This window comes from Manis pentadactyla, chromosome 11 (genome assembly GCF_030020395.1).
Source record: "Manis pentadactyla isolate mManPen7 chromosome 11, mManPen7.hap1, whole genome shotgun sequence".
Classification (NCBI taxonomy): Eukaryota; Metazoa; Chordata; class Mammalia; order Pholidota; family Manidae; genus Manis; species Manis pentadactyla.
This window is the reverse complement of record NC_080029.1, coordinates 118,426,644-118,445,692: the sequence shown is the minus strand read 5'-3', so window position 1 is coordinate 118,445,692 and position 19,049 is coordinate 118,426,644. Positions and strand designations below refer to the sequence as shown.

The following is a 19,049-nucleotide window of genomic DNA, read 5'->3' as shown; positions in this document are numbered from 1 at the left end:
TGACATTTGAGTAAAGACCTGAAGGAGGCAAGGGAATGAACCTACAGTTATGCAAAGGAAGAGCATTCAAGGCAGAGGGAACAAGTGCAGAGCCCTGAGGTGTAAGCATGCTCGGTGTACTCGAGGGGCAGCAAGGAGGCAGGTGTAGATGTGCCAGAGTGAGGGAAGGAGAGACTGGGGGGGCGGGAGGCCAACGAGTAACAGGGAACTCAACTAGAGCAGGGCTCAAAAGCCCATGTGAGGGCTATGTTGTAAGCTCTTTCTACCTTACAAAATCCATTTTCATCAATGCCGTATTTTAGAATTGCTGTAGTACGCCTTCAGAACATTGTCAAACTCCTTTACATTATATAGATATAAAATTCCTCCCCAGACTCCTCAAAGGATAAACAAAAAATTGGTAACAGTTAGATAGCTAGAGAATAAGAGAAGGGAGAGAGAATTTTGTGCCTTGCAAATTTTGTACCATGTCTATGTCATTAATCAGTCAAAAAAAAATCAAATAAATTGTCCTCACCTTTGTAGGGTCAACCTGTCTGAGTACAGAATTTTCTCTTCAGAAGAACGCTGGAGAATAGGAAATGATGGCATTGATGAGCTCGCCAAATTAATGTGATCACCTACTGAAAATGATACAGAAATGATTTGATTAACAAAAACCTTTAAAATCTTGAAACTCAGGTCACCTTATATTTGGAGAACTTTAGCACCTACAAATATCTTTTCTGGGAAGTAAAATTTCTATAACTCTCCGTATTTGAAATTAATTACAAAATTTGAGTTTGTTCCTTTCCTCCTCAAACCTAAACTGTGTGTTCTATATGTGCCAAATAATTTTCTCTTGCCTCTTAGTGCTATCTTTATCTCTTCCTAAAGCTGACTCCTAACTTTGAACTTTAACTCTCTTGTAACTGAGATGATAGTCCCTCATTACCAGATACACTTGGGCCAGCACTACGACAGCCCTGCCGGATTCTGGACTTTGAAGATGTCTGAATGGAAGAATCTCCAAATGCTGATAAGGAGCTCATGGTAGTTTTCATTTCCAGCCCACACAGTTCTGTCACGTTTGGAGTGGATGAGAAGCATGATGCTTTATTACAAGGTGAAGGACTTATTACTCTTCCATCTCCTTCAAAATATCAAAAAGTTAATCACAAAGCTACACAATACATGACTTTGCTACAGGAAAATACAAAGAAAGTAGTTTTGGATAGCAAATGTAAACCTCACATCATCACTTTTTCTTTGTATAATCAGCTACTATTAGTAGAGAATATTGCAGAGACCAAAGTGGATGTCACTAAATCTTGTATACTCACAGCTAAGGTCTACAGGGTATATGACTCCCTTATGGGGTTTATAGGTTACTAGTTAGATGTGGTCCCTACCATTGAGCCATTTTCAATCTAGTATGAAAATACTATGAAATTAATTAACTATAAAGAATGTGGACAAAATGAACAACAAAAAAATAATACCTACTTATATATTCACATATAAGTGTGTCTGGTTATTCTTCACTTAAAGAAGACAAATGAGTTTGGGGGAGCTGGAAAGTAAGATACATTCTAAAGACCTAGCAGATTTAAGATGATCAAGAAGGGAGGCTGGAAGTTTCAGAAATGAGGTAAAGTTTGAGAAATGGATCAAAAGAGACACTTTGAATACTAGAGGAAACCTACTGGCCAGTTCATCCTTACATGGAGGATTGTATATTCTCTTCTATAAAGAGAAAATTTCCCCAAAGGAGCAACTGATGGTGAGAGGAGTGATTAGCAGTAGAACAGAACCTCAGGTTACCCCAGAATTCTGCTGCTGAAACTGACCAAAAATTGGTGAAAAGATAAAACCAAATCTAGGAAACCAACATACTCTTTGGAAAGTCAGCAGGTAAAAGTCCTAAAATCAAGTCCCATGTAGACATGTTAAGGAGCTGTAAAGCACTGGTATTGGCTAGCTACTCCAGGTCAGCAAAGTACATGCTCAAGTTTCATACACCTAGCTTCTTCAACAAAATCATCAGTGTTCTTAGTCCATTTTTATGATTATTATGGAATATCCAGACAAATAATAATGATGTTCTAGAGTACAAGCATTCAGAACTGACATCATAACCACCAATGAACCGGTCTTGCAACATGACCAGCTTTTTGCAGAATACCCAAGCAACCGTGATTTAGTACACTGATTGGAAATCAAAAAACAAAAAGAAAACAAATGAAACCTAGCCTAAGCATTAACAGACTAAGGATTAGATGGTCAGCTAAAAATGATAAAGGAAAAACCCAAATGATAGACAACCTTGATTTCTCTTCTCAGCATCAGAATTATATTTTTTAAATTATTTGTAAAGGCTTCAGGCCAATTCTCAATTTAAGATGCAAATTTAAACTTTATAAGACTTGAAATATAGATGCAATAATCAAAGAGAAAATTTCATTTACACTCAGTGAATAAAAAATTCTATCCTCACACTTTTCAGCTCTCATTACACACAGAAGTCATAACCACAATCCGCACAATGAGCTTACTATCACAATCATGGTGATGTACAATCATGATACAAATAGCAAGAGATGAGAAGAATTAGGTAGAAATGACTTAAAATCCACAAATAAGATCCTCCGAATGACTGGGAACCAGACTGATCTGCAGTTGAAATATCCACATATTTATGTGGATATATAAACACTCACATATATATGTGTATATATATGTGTGTGTGTGTGTGTGTGTGTATCCAAACCTACATACATATTTGGAGTGTTTTACCCCACATATAAACTGCATTACTACATGGAAAATTTTAATTGAAACATTTCCCATTACTGTTCATTACATATAACACTCTTTAGTTTATCAGACTGTCTTTCCAATTAAATTTATAACTTCAAGAAATGGACCTCATTTTACATGCTTTACATTCTTGGTAGAATCTAAATTCAGCAGGCAATCAGTATATTAATTAATTAATTTTCTAATTTAGTAAGAGTTAACTAGAAACTATTTTGTTTGTATTATTTCTGTTAAAAAAAAAATCACAAATTCTTGTATTTTAGTATAAAAATGCTGAATGAGATCCCTTTTAGGGAGGAGCCAAGATGGCAGCATGAGTAGGGCATCAGAAATCTCCTCCCAAAACCATATATATTTTTGAAAATACAACAAATACAACTATTCCTAAAACAGAGACCAGAGGATACAGTACAACAGCCAGGCCATATCTACATCTCACGAAGGGGGTAAGACACAAGCCACGGCCCAGCGGGACCCGAGTGCTCCCCCAACCCCAGCCCACCGGTGGGAGGAAAAGAGTCAAAGTGGGGAAGGAGTGGGAGCCCAGGACTGCTAAATAACCAGCCCTACTGATCCACATGGGGAGCACAGACACACACTGCATGGTGTGATGGATGTTAGGGAAACGGAAAAGTAAAACCTGCGAGCCGGTCCCACAGCCGGTGCCCCTGGGACAAAAGAAAAGCGAGTGCTTTTTGAAAGTCTTAAAGGGACAGGGACCCCACAGCTGGACGGAAGCGTCCCAGCACACACAGCCCAGCAGCTGGGAATCCTGAGGAGCTCTGGACGCCCCAGCCCCCTGGGAGGCAGCACAGCTCTGAAGCCCCTCACAGGGATAAACAGCCTGCCATTCACTCCCCCTCCCGCGCGGCGACACTACAGCAGCCGAGCCGCCTGAGAGCGGCCACGCCCACAGCAGCCGCCCAGAGTCTCCTCCCAGGAGGCAGCCGCCTGGCGCAGGCAGAGGAAACCGGAGCAGGACATGAAGGGGCACCATTGTCACAGGAGAGCACACCCGGGGCACCTACTTGCCTCTCCCCGCAGGGCTCCGGGCTGCCCCGCCCATGGCAGCTCAGGGGATTAACCTGGACACTGCTCCTGGTGTCAGGGTGACCAAAACAGGCAGCAAGGAGGGGAAGGGCGACCAGCAAGCAGGAAGGGACTTTGTTCTCCCAGCTGACACATGCGCCACCTGCCTACAGCTACCTCTATCGCCATGAAAAGGCAGAAGAATTTGGTCCAGTCCAGAATTACCCAGACAACCCGTGAGAGAGGACCAGGAGAAGCAGATATAACCAATCTTCCTGAAAAAGAATTCAAAATAAGGTCATAACCATGCTGATGGATCTGCAGAGAAATATGCAAGAGCTGAATGATTAGGTTAGGAGGGAGAATACTGAAATAAAACAATCTCTGGAAGGACTTAAGGGCAGACTGGATGAGGTGCAAGAGGCCGTTAATGAAGTAGAAATCAGAGAACAGGAACACAGAGAAGCTGAGACAGAGAGAGACAAAAGGATCTCCAGGAATGAAAGAATATTAAGAGAACTCTGAGACCAATCCAAACAGAACAATATTCGCGTTACAGGAGTACCAGAAGAAGAAGAAGAGAGAAAAAGGGACAGAAAGTGTCTTTGAAGAAATAATTGCTGAAAACTTCCCCAAACTGGGGGAGGAAATAGTCTCTCAGACCATAGAAGCCCACAGAACTCCCAATACAAGGGATCAAGGAGGAGAACACCAAGACATATAATAATTAAAATGGCAAAGATCAAAGACAAGGACAGAATATTAAAAGCAGCCAGACAGAGAAAAAAAGTCACCTACAAAGGAAAATCCATCAGGCTATCATCAAACTTCTCAACAGAAACCTTACTGGCCAGAAAAGAATGGCATGATATATTTAATGCAATGAAACAGAAGGGCCTTGAACCAAGACTACTGTATCCAGCATGATTATAATATAAATATGAAGGAGGGATTAAACAATTCCCAGACAAGCAAAAGTTGAGGGAATTTGCCTCCCACAAACCACCGCTACAGGATATTTTAAAGGAACTGCTCTAGATGGAAGCACTCCTAAGGCTAAATAGATGTCACCAGAGAAAATAAAATCACACCAAAGAAAGCAGACCAACCAAATACTACCTAAAGGCAAAAAAAATAAAATCAGCTTTTCACAAAAGCAGTCAAAGGAAACACAAAAGAGTACAGAATAAAACACCTAACATATAAAGAATGGAGGAGGAAGAATAAGAAGGGAGAGAAATAAAGAATCATCACACTGTGTTTATAATAACTTAATAAGCGAGTTAAGTTAGACAGGATAGGTAGACAGTAAAGAAGCTACCCTTGAACCTTTCGTAACCACGAATCTAAAGCCTGCAATGGCAATAAGTACATATCTTTCAATAATCACCCTAAGTGTAAATGGACTGAATGCACCAATCAAAAGACACAGAGTAATAGAAAGGATAAAAAAGCAAGACCCATCTATATGCTGCTTACAAGAGACTCACCTCAAACCCAAAGACATACACAGACTAAAAGTCAAGGGATGGAAAAAGATATTTCATGCAAATAATAGGGAGAAAAAAGCAGGTGTTGCAGTACTAGCATCAGACAAAATAGACTTCAAAAGAAAGAAAGTAACAAGAGATAAAGAACGACATTATGTAATGATAACAGGGTCAGACCAACAAAAGGATATAACCATTATAAATATATATGTACCCAATACAGGAGCAACAACATATGTGAAACAAATACTAACAGAATTAAAGGAGGAAATAGAATGCAATGCACTCATTCTAGGAGACTTCAACACACCACTCACACCCAAGGACAGATCCAGCATACAGAAAATAAGTAAGGACACAGAGGTACTGAACAACACACTAGAACAGACATACCTAACAGACATCTACAGAACTCTACACCCAAAAGCAGCAGGATACACATTCTTCTTAAGTGCTCATGGAACATTTTGCAGAATAGACCACATACTAGGCCACAAATAGAGCCTCAGTAAATTCAAAAAGATTGAAATTCTACCAACCAACTTCTCAGACCACAAGGGTATAAAACTAGAAATAAATTGTACAAAGAAAACAAAAAGGCTCATAAACACATGGAGGCTTAACAACATGGTCCTAAATAATTAATGGATCAATGACCAAATTAAAATAGACATCAAGCAATATATGGAGACAAATGACAACAACAGCACAAACCCCCAACTTCTGTGGGATGCAACGAAGGCAGTTCTAAGAGGAAAGTATATAGCAATCCAGGGCTATTTAAAGAAGGAAGAACAATCCCAAATGAATAGTGTAACGTCACAATTATTGAAACTGGAAAAAGAAGAACAAATGAGGTGTAAAGGCAGCTGAAGGAGGGACATAATCAAGATCAGAGAAGAAATAAACAAAATTGAGAAGAATAAAACAATAGGAAAAATCAATGAAACCAAGAGGTGGTTCTTTGAGAAAATAAACAAAATAGGTAAGCACCTGGCCAGACTTATTAAGAGGAAAAGAGAATCTACACACATAAAGAGAATCAGAAATGAGAAAGGAAAAATCATGACAGACCCCACAGAAATACAAAGAATTATTAGAGAATACTATGAGAATCTATATGCTAACAAGCTACAAAACCTAGAGCAAATGGACAACTTCCTAGAAAAATACAACCTTCCAAGACTAACCAAGAAAGAAACAGAAAATCTAAACAAACCAATTTCCAGCAACGAAATTGAATCAGTAATCAAAAACTACCCAAGAACAAAACCCCCGGGCCAGATGGATTCACCACTGAATTTTATCAGACATATAGAGAAGACATAATACCCATTCTCCTTAAAGTTTTCCAAAAAATAGAAGAGGACGGAATACTTCCAAACTCATTCTATGAAGCCACCATCACTCTAATACCAAAACCAGGCAAAGACCCGATCAAAAAAAAGAAAATTACAGACCAATATCCCTGATGAACATAGATGCAAAAATACTCAACAAATATTAGCAAACCGAATTCAAAAATAGATCAAGAGGATCATATGCCATGACCAAGTGGGATTCATCTCAGGGATGCCACAACATTCGAAAATCCATCAACATCATCCACCACATCAACAAAAAGAAGGACAAAAACCACATTATCATCTCCATAGATGCTGAAAATGCATTCGACTAAATTCAACATACATTCATGATAAAAACTATCAAAAAAATGGGTAGAGGGCATGTACCCCAACAAAATAAAGGCCATATATGACAAACCCACAGCCAACATCATACTTAACAGGGAGAAGCTGAAGCTTTTCCTCTAAGATCGGGAACAAGACAGGGATGCCCACTCTCCCCAGCATTATTCAACATAGTACTGGAAGTCCTAGCCGTGGCAATCAGACAAAACAAAAAAATACAAGGCATCCAGGCAGGTAAAGAAAAAGTCAAACTGTCACTATTTGCAAATGACATGATCTTGTACATAAAAAACCCTAAAGACTTCACTCCAAAACTACTAGAACAAATACCTGAATTCAGCAAAGTTGCAGAATACAAAATTAACACACAGAAATCTGTTGCTTTCCTAAACACTAACTATGAGCTAGCAGAAAGAGAAATCAGGAAAACAATTCCATTCACAATTGCATCAAAAAGAATAAAATACCTAGGAATAAACCGAACCAAGGAAGTGAAAGACCTATACCCTGAAAACTACAAGACACTCTTAAGAGAAATTAAAGAGGAGACTAACAAATGGAAACTCATACCATGCTCTTGGCTAGGGCCATCCTGCCTAAAGCAATCTAGAGATTCAATGCAATCCCTATCAAAATACCAACAGCATTCTTCAATGAACTGGAACAAATAGTTCTGAAATGCATATGGAACCACAAAAGACCCCAAATAGCCAAAGCAATCCTGAGAAGGAAGAATAAAGCAGGGGGGATCTCGCTGCTCAACTTCAAGCTCTACTACAAAGCCACAGTAATTAAGACAATTTGGTACGGACACAAGAACAGACCCACAGACCAGTAGAATAGAATAGAATAGAGAGTCGAGATATTAACCCAAACGTATATGGTCAATTAATATACGATAAAGGAGCCATGGAGATACAATGGGGAAATGACAGCCTCTTCAACAGCTGGTGTTGGCAAAACTGGACAGCTACATGCAAGAGAATGAAACTAGATTATTGTTTAACCACATATACAAAAGTAAACTCAAAATGGATCAAAGACTTGAATGTAAGTCACGAAACCATAAAACTCTTAGAAAAAAACATAGGCAAAAATCTCTTGGACAAAAACACGAGCAACTTCTTCATGAACATATCTCCCTGGGCAAGGGAAACAAAAGCAAAAATGAACAAGTGGGACTATATCAAGCTGAAAAGCTTCTGTACAGCAAAGGACACCACCAATAGAACATAAAGGCATCCTACAGTATGGGAAAATATATTCATAAATCAGATTCAATAAAGGGTTGACACCCAAAATATATAAAGAGCTCACCCACTTCAACAAACAAAAAGCAAATAATCCAATTAAAAAATGGGCAGAGGAGCTGAACAGACAGTTCTCAAAGAAGAAATTCAGATGGCCAACAGACACATGAAAATATGCTTCACATCGGTAATCATCAGAGAAATGCAAATTAAAACCACAATGAGATATCACCTCACACCAGTAAGGATCGCCACAATCCAAAAGACAAACAAGAAAAAATATTGGCAAGGTTGTGGAGAAAGGGGAACCCTGCTACATTGCTGGTGGGAATGTAAATTAGTTCAACCATTGTGGAAAACAGTATGGAGGAGGTTCCTCAAAAAATTCAAAATAGAAATACCATTTGACCCAGGAATTCCAGTCCTACGAATTTACCCTAAGAATACAGGAGCCCAGTTTGAAAAAGACATATGCACCTCTATGTTTATCGCAGCACTATTTACAATAGCCAAGAAATGGAAGCAACCTAAGTGTCCATCAGTTGATGAATGGATAAGGAAGATGTGGTACATATACACAATGGAATATTATTCAGCCATAAGAAGAAAACAAATCCTAACATTTGCAACAACATGGATGGAGCTAGAGGGTTATGCTCAGTGAAATAAGCCCCGTGGAGAAAGACAAGTATCAAATGATTTCACTCATATGTGGAGTGTAAGAACAAAGAAAAAACTGAAGGAACAGAACAGCAGCAGAATCACAGAACCCAAGAATGGACTAACAATTACCAAAGGGAAAGGGACTGGGGAGGATGGTTGGGAAGGGAGGGATAAGGGGGGGAAAGAAAGGGGGCATTATGATTAGCATGTATAATGTGGGGTGGGAGGCATGGGGAAGGCTGTACAACACAGAAGACAAGTAGCGATTCTACAGCATCTTACTATGCTGATGGACAGTGACTGTAATGGGGTATGTGGGGGGGACTTGGTGATGGGGGGAGTCTAGTAAACATAATGTTCCTCACGTAATTGTAGATTAATGATACCAAAATTAAAATAATATAATAAAATAAATGCTGAATTAATTTTTTCATCATTAGGATCTCAATGTGTTTAAAGTCATAAAGGTTTTTATTTGGTAAAAATCTGCACTGAACTGGATGGGTAAGTGGATGGATAGAAAGATGGCTAGATAGGTGGGTGGATGGATGGACAGATGGATGGATAGATGATGGATGGCAGGATAATACAGTATGTGGACATTTATGTGTTTTCACTCAACCTTATCTTTGAGATTGATAACCAAAATACTAATCCTAGACTTCCCAGTGATTTATCATGATCTTAAGACTCAAACACTGCCTCTTCCTAGCTATATAAATTTTTTTAAATTCCCAATTAAGAAATTAAATCAATTACAGTCTGGTTAGCTGAGATTTTACTGTATGGTAGTCTTGGAATGTGTAGCTATTACAAAATCTCAATAACATAGCAGCTAACTGTTAACAACACTAAAAAACCTAAGAGAAATCACATACTCAGTTCTAAATTAACCAGCCTAACTAGAACACAGACTTCCTTAACTTTGGACTGACAGTACCACTGGTTAATTTATGCTGACAGACTATTATAGATGTTCAACTAATTTTGAAAAATAGAGACAAACAAGAAGTGGGTGAAATTAATTATAATAATTGTGTATAAGATGCAGCTTATTAGAAAGAATTCTCCAAACTTTTCTGATAAAATGCTAGTTATAACTTCTCCAGAGTTTTATGCCTTTGAAGGTAGAATGGTGAGTACAACAGTCAAGAAATCAGCTACATGCTATGTGGCTTTCATTGCATGAACCTGCCTGAAACTATGGAGAAGACACATGTGGAAAAAAGCAGGTACAAATGAGTAGCCTGTCACAGAGAATGATTTTCAGTAAAATCTTTCAATGGAAAAAAAAGGCTTATTTTTTCCTAATGAATTAATTTGCATTTAATGAGTCATTATATATGTATGACTTTATTATCAGTTAGGTTCACAAAATTTGGTGCCTCCATAGTATTTCTTCAGAGCAAATATCTAGTAATACTTTATCAGCCATCCAAAAATCTACTTTCCAACTTCCTCCTCTAACTCAAGAATACCTTTGGAAAGTATTTAAGTTTGACACTCCCAATTTAGAAAACAAATTTAAGGTATTCTTATCAAAAATATGGAGGAAATTCACAATGCAAACAAAAAATGCTAATGAAGGATTTTCAGGTTCACATTTATAACTCTGTACCTAATACATAGTATACACTCAATAAATATGTGTTGAACTGAACCAAAGAAGGCAAGACATATGCTTCCTGCACAGTGGAACTGCAGTTAGGCTGATGCCATGTTCAGCAACTGGCCAAGACAAGAGTGCTGAATATGGGAAAGAAAAAAGCCATGCATGATTAGATGGGCCTATGAGGAAGGTCCAGAGGTAACAAAACAGAATAAGAAAACTAACTGAATTCTCAAAATTGCCATATGTTCATGCAGTAATGAGCTGAATAATCTAGAAAGGCCTATACTGATCAGCCCTCTCATACAGAGTCCTAGGACATGGTACTGTATATAAGGATTCTGTAATACATAACACTAACACATTACAGTTGTCAGCCACCAACTAACAACTCAAATGGATTAAAGGAAATTTCTCCTTGAGTTGAAAAATACATTTCAGAAGTATAATCAGATCACAGAAATATTTTTCAAAGGGTGGTCCACAGACCACACCCATCAGAATCATTTGAGACATTATTAAATTGCACATTTCCAAACCCCCACCTAAGACTTACAAAATCAGAAAGGTGAAGAAGAAAAAGCAAAGGAAGCCCTAAGAATCTGCATTTCTAATATGATCTCAGGTGATGCACACTAAAGCTCAAGCCCTTTAATGTAAAATATCTATAATTATATGTGCTGGTGGAGAAAGAGATTCTTTCTACTTCTGACTTCCTCTCTTTCCACTGTTTCCTTATTTCCTAAAGTGCTTTGTTCCCATACTTCTAACCTCACTAATTAGCCATTTTTCCTAGTTGTAATACAATACTTGGAAGATTCTTTCCCATTCTCTTGTGCATAGTCTACCACCAAACTAAAATACACCAGCTTTTTCTATATTGGAAATAATCTACTATGCTGTGTATATAAAAAAAATTCTGATCTAAATAAATATCAAACCAATTTGGCAACAAATGAACCAGTTCATTTTTAGTTCAAGGCTATTTGGTCTAGAGATTCAACATTATTAAACAATATTACTCATTGACAATAAACCATATCTGATTGCTACTCACTGACAATACCTTGCCTACTTGAGTAGTTTCTTTCAAGGTCATGTTGTAAGAGTCGACCAGGGAATGGTGGTGTTTCTCTATTTAGCCTGAATTCAACCTAAAAAACATTTCAGAAAAGATATTCAGATAATAATTTAACAATAAGTAATGAAGATAATTTAAGATACAATAACTGATACATGCTGGAATACAGATAAACCTTGAAAACATCACACTAGGTGAAAGAAACCAGACACAGAATGCCATATATTGGGTGACTTCATTTAGACATATTGAATAGTAAAATCTATAGAGACAGAAAGCAAATTTGTGGCTTCTGGGGGTTGAAGGGAAGATGAAGAGTGACTGTTTTATGATATGGGGACTCCCATTCAGGCAATAAATAATTGCACAACTGGATAGTGGTGATGGCTGTACACACTGTGAATGTATTTAATACTACTGAATTGTACAATTTAATATGGCTAAAATGGTAAATTTATGTTATGTGTATTTTAACAAACATGCAGAAAATCAGTCAGGTGAAAACATGTTCCACTCAGAGGCACTTCCTTGTTCTGCACACCCTCACCTCAAATACAATGATAAAAAGAATAATTTTCTTAAAAACAAAAGCAATAGAAACTCAATGTTGTTGGAAAAGTCATGTTTTTATCATTAGAATTCTTTTAAGAGACCAATTAAAATGTAATAAAATTGTGTATCTAAACCTTCTAAAAAATGGATTTAAATTGATTTTAAATTATTTACTGGAAGGATTGAGGAAAAAGAAAACCTCTCATGATTAGCCATGCAAAACAAAACCCTAAAAAAGAAAAGGAAAGATGGCAGTGTGAGATGTGAGGCAGAAACTCCTCCCAAAACCACATGTAACATGAAAATAGAGCAAATATAACTAATCCCAAAAGAGTGACCCAAAAACTGCAACAGACTGCCTATGTCTGGGGAAAAGAGAAGACCTCACAGAAAAGGGTAAATTAGCAGAGACACGATTCAGTGGGACCCAAGCCCACCCACACCCAGTGCACAGGCATCAGAAAAAGAAATGGATCAGAGAAGGAGTAGAAGTCCAGGACTGCTAAACACCCACTGCTGGAAATTTGCTCCTGGAGCACAAACCCACATTAAATGGTGCTCTGGAGATTAGAGGGGTTGGAAAGCAAAGACAGGCAGAATACTTGGAGAAACTGAAATTTCAGCCACTGTGGAGAACAAGTACCCACAAGAGGCCACTATGAGACAAAGGAAGGTGAGCACTTTGACAGACTTCTCACAGCGAGAGGGATGCTAAAGGGGCAAGGATTACACAGAACTTGCTGCTCAGGAGAAAGGAGAGGTGAACAAAATCGTCCCAGTTTGGGAACTGTCAGGAGCTTCACACACTCCATCCCAACAGCTGGCAATGCAGCACAGAGGCCCCCACACTAAGAAGCACAGCCTCACACTCCTTCCTCCCTGCAGGCATCAGTCCACACACATGCTGCCCCCATCATCATGCCAGGCCAGCCAGAGCGTAGCCCCACTTTCAGCAAGTACAGGGACATAACACAGAGCCAGCTCCCTGCATGCTTGGGCCACGGGACCTGGCAGTGGAGGCAGGCACTGCAGCCGGGAAGCAAGGAAAGAGCTCTTTCCTCCAGGCAGGTACTGGTGCTGCACACCTGCAACCCCCACCATCATTCCAGGTGCTGGGCAGCACCAGACAGCAGAGCTTCTGAGTACTAGAGGACGACAGCTACAGAAAGTTACTATTCCACAGTAACCATTAGAAATATGAAATGGCAAAAGAATTTTGTACAAACCAAAATTCCACAAACACAAGAATGAGGGTTAAATGAACTGAAATCATCAATCTTCTTGATAAACATTTCAAAATAAAACTCATAAACATGCTCACATAGCTACAGAAAAATATTCAAGATCTCAGGGATGACCTCAAGAAAGAGATAGAAACTGAAAAATACAGTATTTGAACTGAAACACACAATGGAGCAATTTAAAAGCAGATTAGATGAGGTAAAGGAGATGGTAAATTAAATAGAAATTCAAGAAGAGGAAAACAAAGTAGCTGATGCACAGAGAGAAAAAAGGATCTCTAGGAATGAAAGAATAATGAGAATTATGCAATCAATCCAAATGGAACAATATTAGCATCACAGAGGTACCAGAAGAAGAAGAAAGAGAAAAAGGCATTGAGGTAATAATTGCTGAAAAGTTCCCCAATCTGGGGAAAGAAATAGTCTCTCAGGTCATGGAAGTATACAGATCTCCCAACACAAGGAACCCTACTAGAACAACACCAGGACATATAATAATTAAAATGGCAAAGATCAAGAACAAGGACAGAGTATTATAAGTAGCCAGAGAGAGAAAAAAGATCACAGACAAAGGAAGGCCATCAAAAGACTTCCCAGCAGAAACCTTACAAGCCAGAACAGAGTAACATGATACAGAAGGGCCTCGAAACAAGAGTACTCTATCCAGAAAGTTATAATTTAAATTTGAAGAAGGGATTAAACAACTTTCACATAAGCAAAGGTTGAGGGAATTTACCTCCTCCCACAAACCATCCCTACGGCATATTTTAAAGGGACTGCTATAGACGAAAGTGGTCCTAAGGCTAAATAGCTGTCACCAGAGAAAATAAAACCACACTAAAGAAAGCAGACCAATTAATAACTAAACAAATGCAAAATTAAATCAACTACCCACAAAGTTGGTCAAAGAATACACGAAGAGTACATAATATGACACCTAATATATAAAGAGTGGAGAAGGAAGAAAAGGGAGCAAAAGAACCTTTAGATTGTGTTTGAAATACCATAATAAGCAAGTTAAGTTGGACTGTTAGATAGTAAAGAAACTGCCCTTCAACCTTTGGTAACCATGAATCTAAAGCCTGCAATGGCAATAAGTACATATCTATCGATAATTTACCCTAATGTAAATGGACTGAATGCACCAATCAAAAGACACAGAGTTACAAAATAGATTTTTAAAAAGACCCATCTATATGCTGCCTACAAGAAAGAAACTTCAAACCCAAAGATATACACAGACTAAAAGTGAAGGGATGGAAAAAGATATTTCATGCAAATAATAGGGAGAAAAAAGCAGGAGCTGCAGTTCTTATATCAGACAAAATATTATTTCAAAACAAAGGAAGGAGCAATAGACAAAGAAGGATATTACGTAATAATAAAGAGGTCAGTCCAACAAAAAGATATAACCATTATAAATATCTATGCACAAAATATAGGAGCATCTAAATATGTGAAACAAATACTAACAGAATTAAAAGGGGAAATAGAATTCAATGCACTCATTTTAGGAGACTTCAACATACCACTCACTCTAAAGGACAGATTAACCAGGCAGAAAATAAGTAAGGACACACTCAGCCCAGTAGGTTGAGAACTTTCAGGAGCTTCACACAGTCCATCCCCTTGGCTGGCAATGGAGAGCCGAGACCCCACACTGTTATACACAGTCTGCTGCTCCTTCCTCCCTGTAAGCCCCAGTCTGCATACATGCTGCCCCCATCATCACGCCAGGCCAGCTGGAGGGTGGCCCTGCCTACGGCAGCTACAGGGACATAACGCAGAGGCTCCTCCCTGCATGCTTGGCCCACAGGACCTGGCAGTGGAGGCAAGCACTGCAGCTGGGAAGCATGGAAAGAGCTCTTTCCTCCCAGCAGGCACTGGGAAGAAAGAACAACACATTAGAACAGATGGACATAACAGACATCTACAGAATACTACCCCCAAAGCAGCAGGATACACATGCTTCTAAAGTGCACATGCAACATTTTCCAGAATAGATCACATACTAGGCCACAAAACGAACCTCTGTCAATTCAGGATTGAAACTGTGCCAACCAGTTTCTCAGACAACAAAGGTATGATACTAGAAATAAATTATGCAAAGAAAACAAAGACAACAAACACATAGAGGCTTAAAACATGTTCCTAAATAATCAATGGATCAATGACCAAATAAAAACAGGCATCAAGCAATATATGGAGACCCAATATATGCTCCCATATTGGATGCATAAATATTTATAATGGTTATATCTTCTTGTTGGACACACCCCTTTATTATGAAAACAACAGAACACCCCAAAACCTGTGGGATGCAGTGAAGGCAGTTCTAAGAGGAAAGTATATTGCAATAGAGGCTTACTTCATAAAAGAAGAACAATCTCAAATGAACTATCTAAACTCACAATCAATGAAACTAGAAAAAGAAGAACAAATGAGGCCCAAAGTCACTAGGAGGAGGGACATAATAAAGATCAGAGCAGAAATAAATAAAATTAAGAAGAATAAAACAATAGAAAGAATCAACAAAACCAGGAGCTGGTTCTTTGAGAAAATTAACAAACTAGATAAACCCCTAGCCAGACTTATCAAGAAAAAAAGAGAGTCTACATGGATAAACAGAATCACAAATGAGAAAGGAAAAATCACTACAAACACCACAGAAATACAAAGAATTATTAGAGAATACTATGAAAAACTATATGCTAACAAACCGGATAACATAGAAGAAATGCACAATTTCTAGAAAAATACAACCTTCCAAGACTTACCCAGGAAGAAAGAGAAAATTTAAACAGACCAATCACCAGCAATGAAATTGAATTGGTAATAAAAAAAATACCTAATAAAAAAACTTCTGGCACAGATGCTGCTCAATTTTATCAAACATACAGAGAAAACCTAATACCCATCATCCTTAAAGTTTTCCAAAAAAGTAGAAGGGAAGGGAATAGTTCTAAACTCATTCTATGAGGCCAGCATCACTCAAATACCAAAACCAAACAACGTCACCACAAAAGAAGAAAATTACAGACCAATATCCCTGATGAACACAGATGCAAAAATACTCAACAAAATATTAGCAAACAGAATTAAAAATATATCAAAAAGATCATCCATCATGATCAAGTGGGATTTACTCCAGGGATGCAAGGATAGTACAATATTCAAAAATCCATCAACATCATCTACCACATCAACAAAAAGGACAAAAACCACATGATCATCTTCACAGATGCTAAAAAAGCATTCAACAAAATTCAACATCCATTCATGATAAAAACTCTCAATAAAATGGGTATAGAGGGCAAGTACCTCAACATAATAAAGGCCATATATGACAAACCCACAGCCAACATTATATGTAACAGCAAGAAGCTGAAAGCTTTTCCTTTAATATCAGGAACAAGACAAGGATGCCCACTCTCCCCACTTTTATTGAACATTGTGCTGGAGGTCCTAGCCACAGCAATCAGACAACACAAAGAAATAGAAGGCATCCATATTGGCAAGGAAGAAGTTAAACGTTCAGTTTGCAGATGACATGATATTGTACATAAACCCTAAAGAATCCACTCCAAAACTACAAGATCTAATATCTGAATTCAGCAGTTGCAGGATACAAAATTAACACAAAGAATCTGTTGCTTTCCTATTCACTATGAACTAGCAGAAAGAGAAATCAGGAAAACAATTCCATTCACAATTGCATCAAAAAGAATAAAATACCTAGGAATAAACCTAACCAAGGATGTGAAAGACCTATACCCTGAAAACTACAAGACACTCATGAGAGAAATTAAAGAAGATACCAATAAATGGAAATACATCCCGTGATCATGGATATTGTCAAAATGGCCATCCTGCCTAAAGCAATTTGCAGATTCAATGCAATCCCTATCAAAAGACCAACAGCATTCTTCAACGAACTGGAACAAATAGTTCTAAAATTCATATGGAACCACAAAAGACCCAAATAGCCAAAGCAATCCTGAGAAGGAAGAATAAAGCAGGGAGGATTATGCTCCCTGACTTCAAGCTCTACTACAAGGCTACAGGAATCAAAACAATTTGGTACTGGCACAAGAACAGAACCATAGATCAATGGAACAGAATAGAGCCCAGATGTAAACCCACACATATTCGGCCAATTAATATATGATAAAGGAGGCATGGATATACAATGAGGAAATGACAGCCTCTTCAACAACTGGTGTTGGCAAAACTGAACAGCTACATGTAAGAGAATGAAGCTGGATTATTGTCTAATTCCATACACAAAAGTAAACTCAAAATGGATCAAAGACCTGAATGTAAGTCATGAAACCATAAAACTCTTAGAAGAAAACATAGGCAAAAATCTCTTGAATATAAACATGAGCAAATTTTTCCTGAACGCATTTCCTCGGGCAAGGGAAACAGAAGCAAAAATGAACAAATGGGACTACATCAAACTAAAAAGCTTCTGTACAGCAAAGGACACCATCAGCAGAACAAAAAGTGGGAGAATATATTTGTAAATAACATATCCGGTAAGGGGTTAACATCCAAAATACATAAAGAGCTCACACACCTCAACACCCAAAAAGCAAATAACCCAATTAAAAAAAGGGCAGAGGATCTGAACAGACACTTCTCCAAAGAAGAAATTCAGATGGCCAACAGGTACATGAAAAGATGCTCCACATCGTTAATTATCAGGGAAATTGCAAATTAAAACCACAGTGAGATATCACCTTGCACCAGTTAGGATGGCAAACATCCAAAAGATAAGAAATAACAAATGCTGGCAAGATGAGGAGAAAGGGGAACCCTCCTACACTGTTGGTGCGAATGTAAATTAATTCAACCATTGTGGAAAGCAATGTGGAGGTTCCTCTGAAAACTAAAAATAGCAATACCATATGGCCCAATCATTCTACTCCTAGGAATTTACCTGAAGAAAACAAGATCCCTGATTCAAAAAGACATATGCACCCCTATGTTTATCACAGCACTATAGCCAAGAAAATGGAAGCAACCTAATGTCCATCAGTAGATGAATGGATAAAGAAGAAGTGGTATATATACACAATGGAATACAGCCATGAAAAGAATATGAATCCTACCATTTGCAACAACATGGATGGAGCTAGAGGGTATTAGACTCAGTGAAATAACCAGGTGGAGAAAGACAAGCACCAACTGATTTCACTCATATGTGGAGTATAACAACAAAGCAAAACTGAAGGAATAAAACAGCAGCAGACTCAAGGACTCCAAGAAGAGACTAGCGGTTACCAAATGGGAGGGGTTGGGGAAGGTGTGTGGGGACGGAAGGAGAATGGGATTCAAGGGCATTATGATTAGCACAGTCACGGGGAAGGCAGTATAGCATAGAGAAGACAAGTAATGACTCTATAGCATCTTACTACACTGATGGATAGTGACTGCAATGGGGTGTTGGGGGGGTACTTGATAATATGGATGAATGTTATAACCAGAATGTTGCTCATGTGAAACCTTCATAAGAAGGTATATCAATGATAGCTTAATAAAAAAATTAAAAACCTAAATAATATCTTGAAGTATGATGTTTGTGATTTTTCCATACTATAAACATTATAATGGCTTTTGCATTATATCCTTATGAATTATA

At 38.1% G+C, this 19,049-nt stretch overlaps 1 protein-coding gene across 11 annotated transcripts in view; it reads right to left on the bottom strand.

Annotated features, from left to right (window-relative positions):
- The window catches only part of LRRC49 (leucine rich repeat containing 49), a 232,163-nt gene that overhangs the window by 210,627 nt on the left and 2,487 nt on the right, over positions 1–19,049 (bottom strand). For 4 of the 11 annotated variants that reach the window (XR_008992662.1, XM_036907849.2, XM_057488935.1 and 1 more), the window contains 2 exons: positions 11,598–11,685; positions 518–623 (listed from right to left, as the gene is read on the bottom strand). Coding sequence is in view for 10 of the 11 variants with exons in the window: in XM_036907849.2 (XP_036763744.2) it covers positions 518–623; positions 11,598–11,685 (194 nt within the window). In the remaining variant the exon portion in view is untranslated. Of the gene's footprint in view, positions 1–517; positions 624–934; positions 1,133–11,597; positions 11,686–19,049 lie in introns of all 11 variants that reach the window. The other 7 variants (XM_036907850.2, XM_036907851.2, XM_036907853.2 and 4 more) reach the window with 5 other exon arrangements.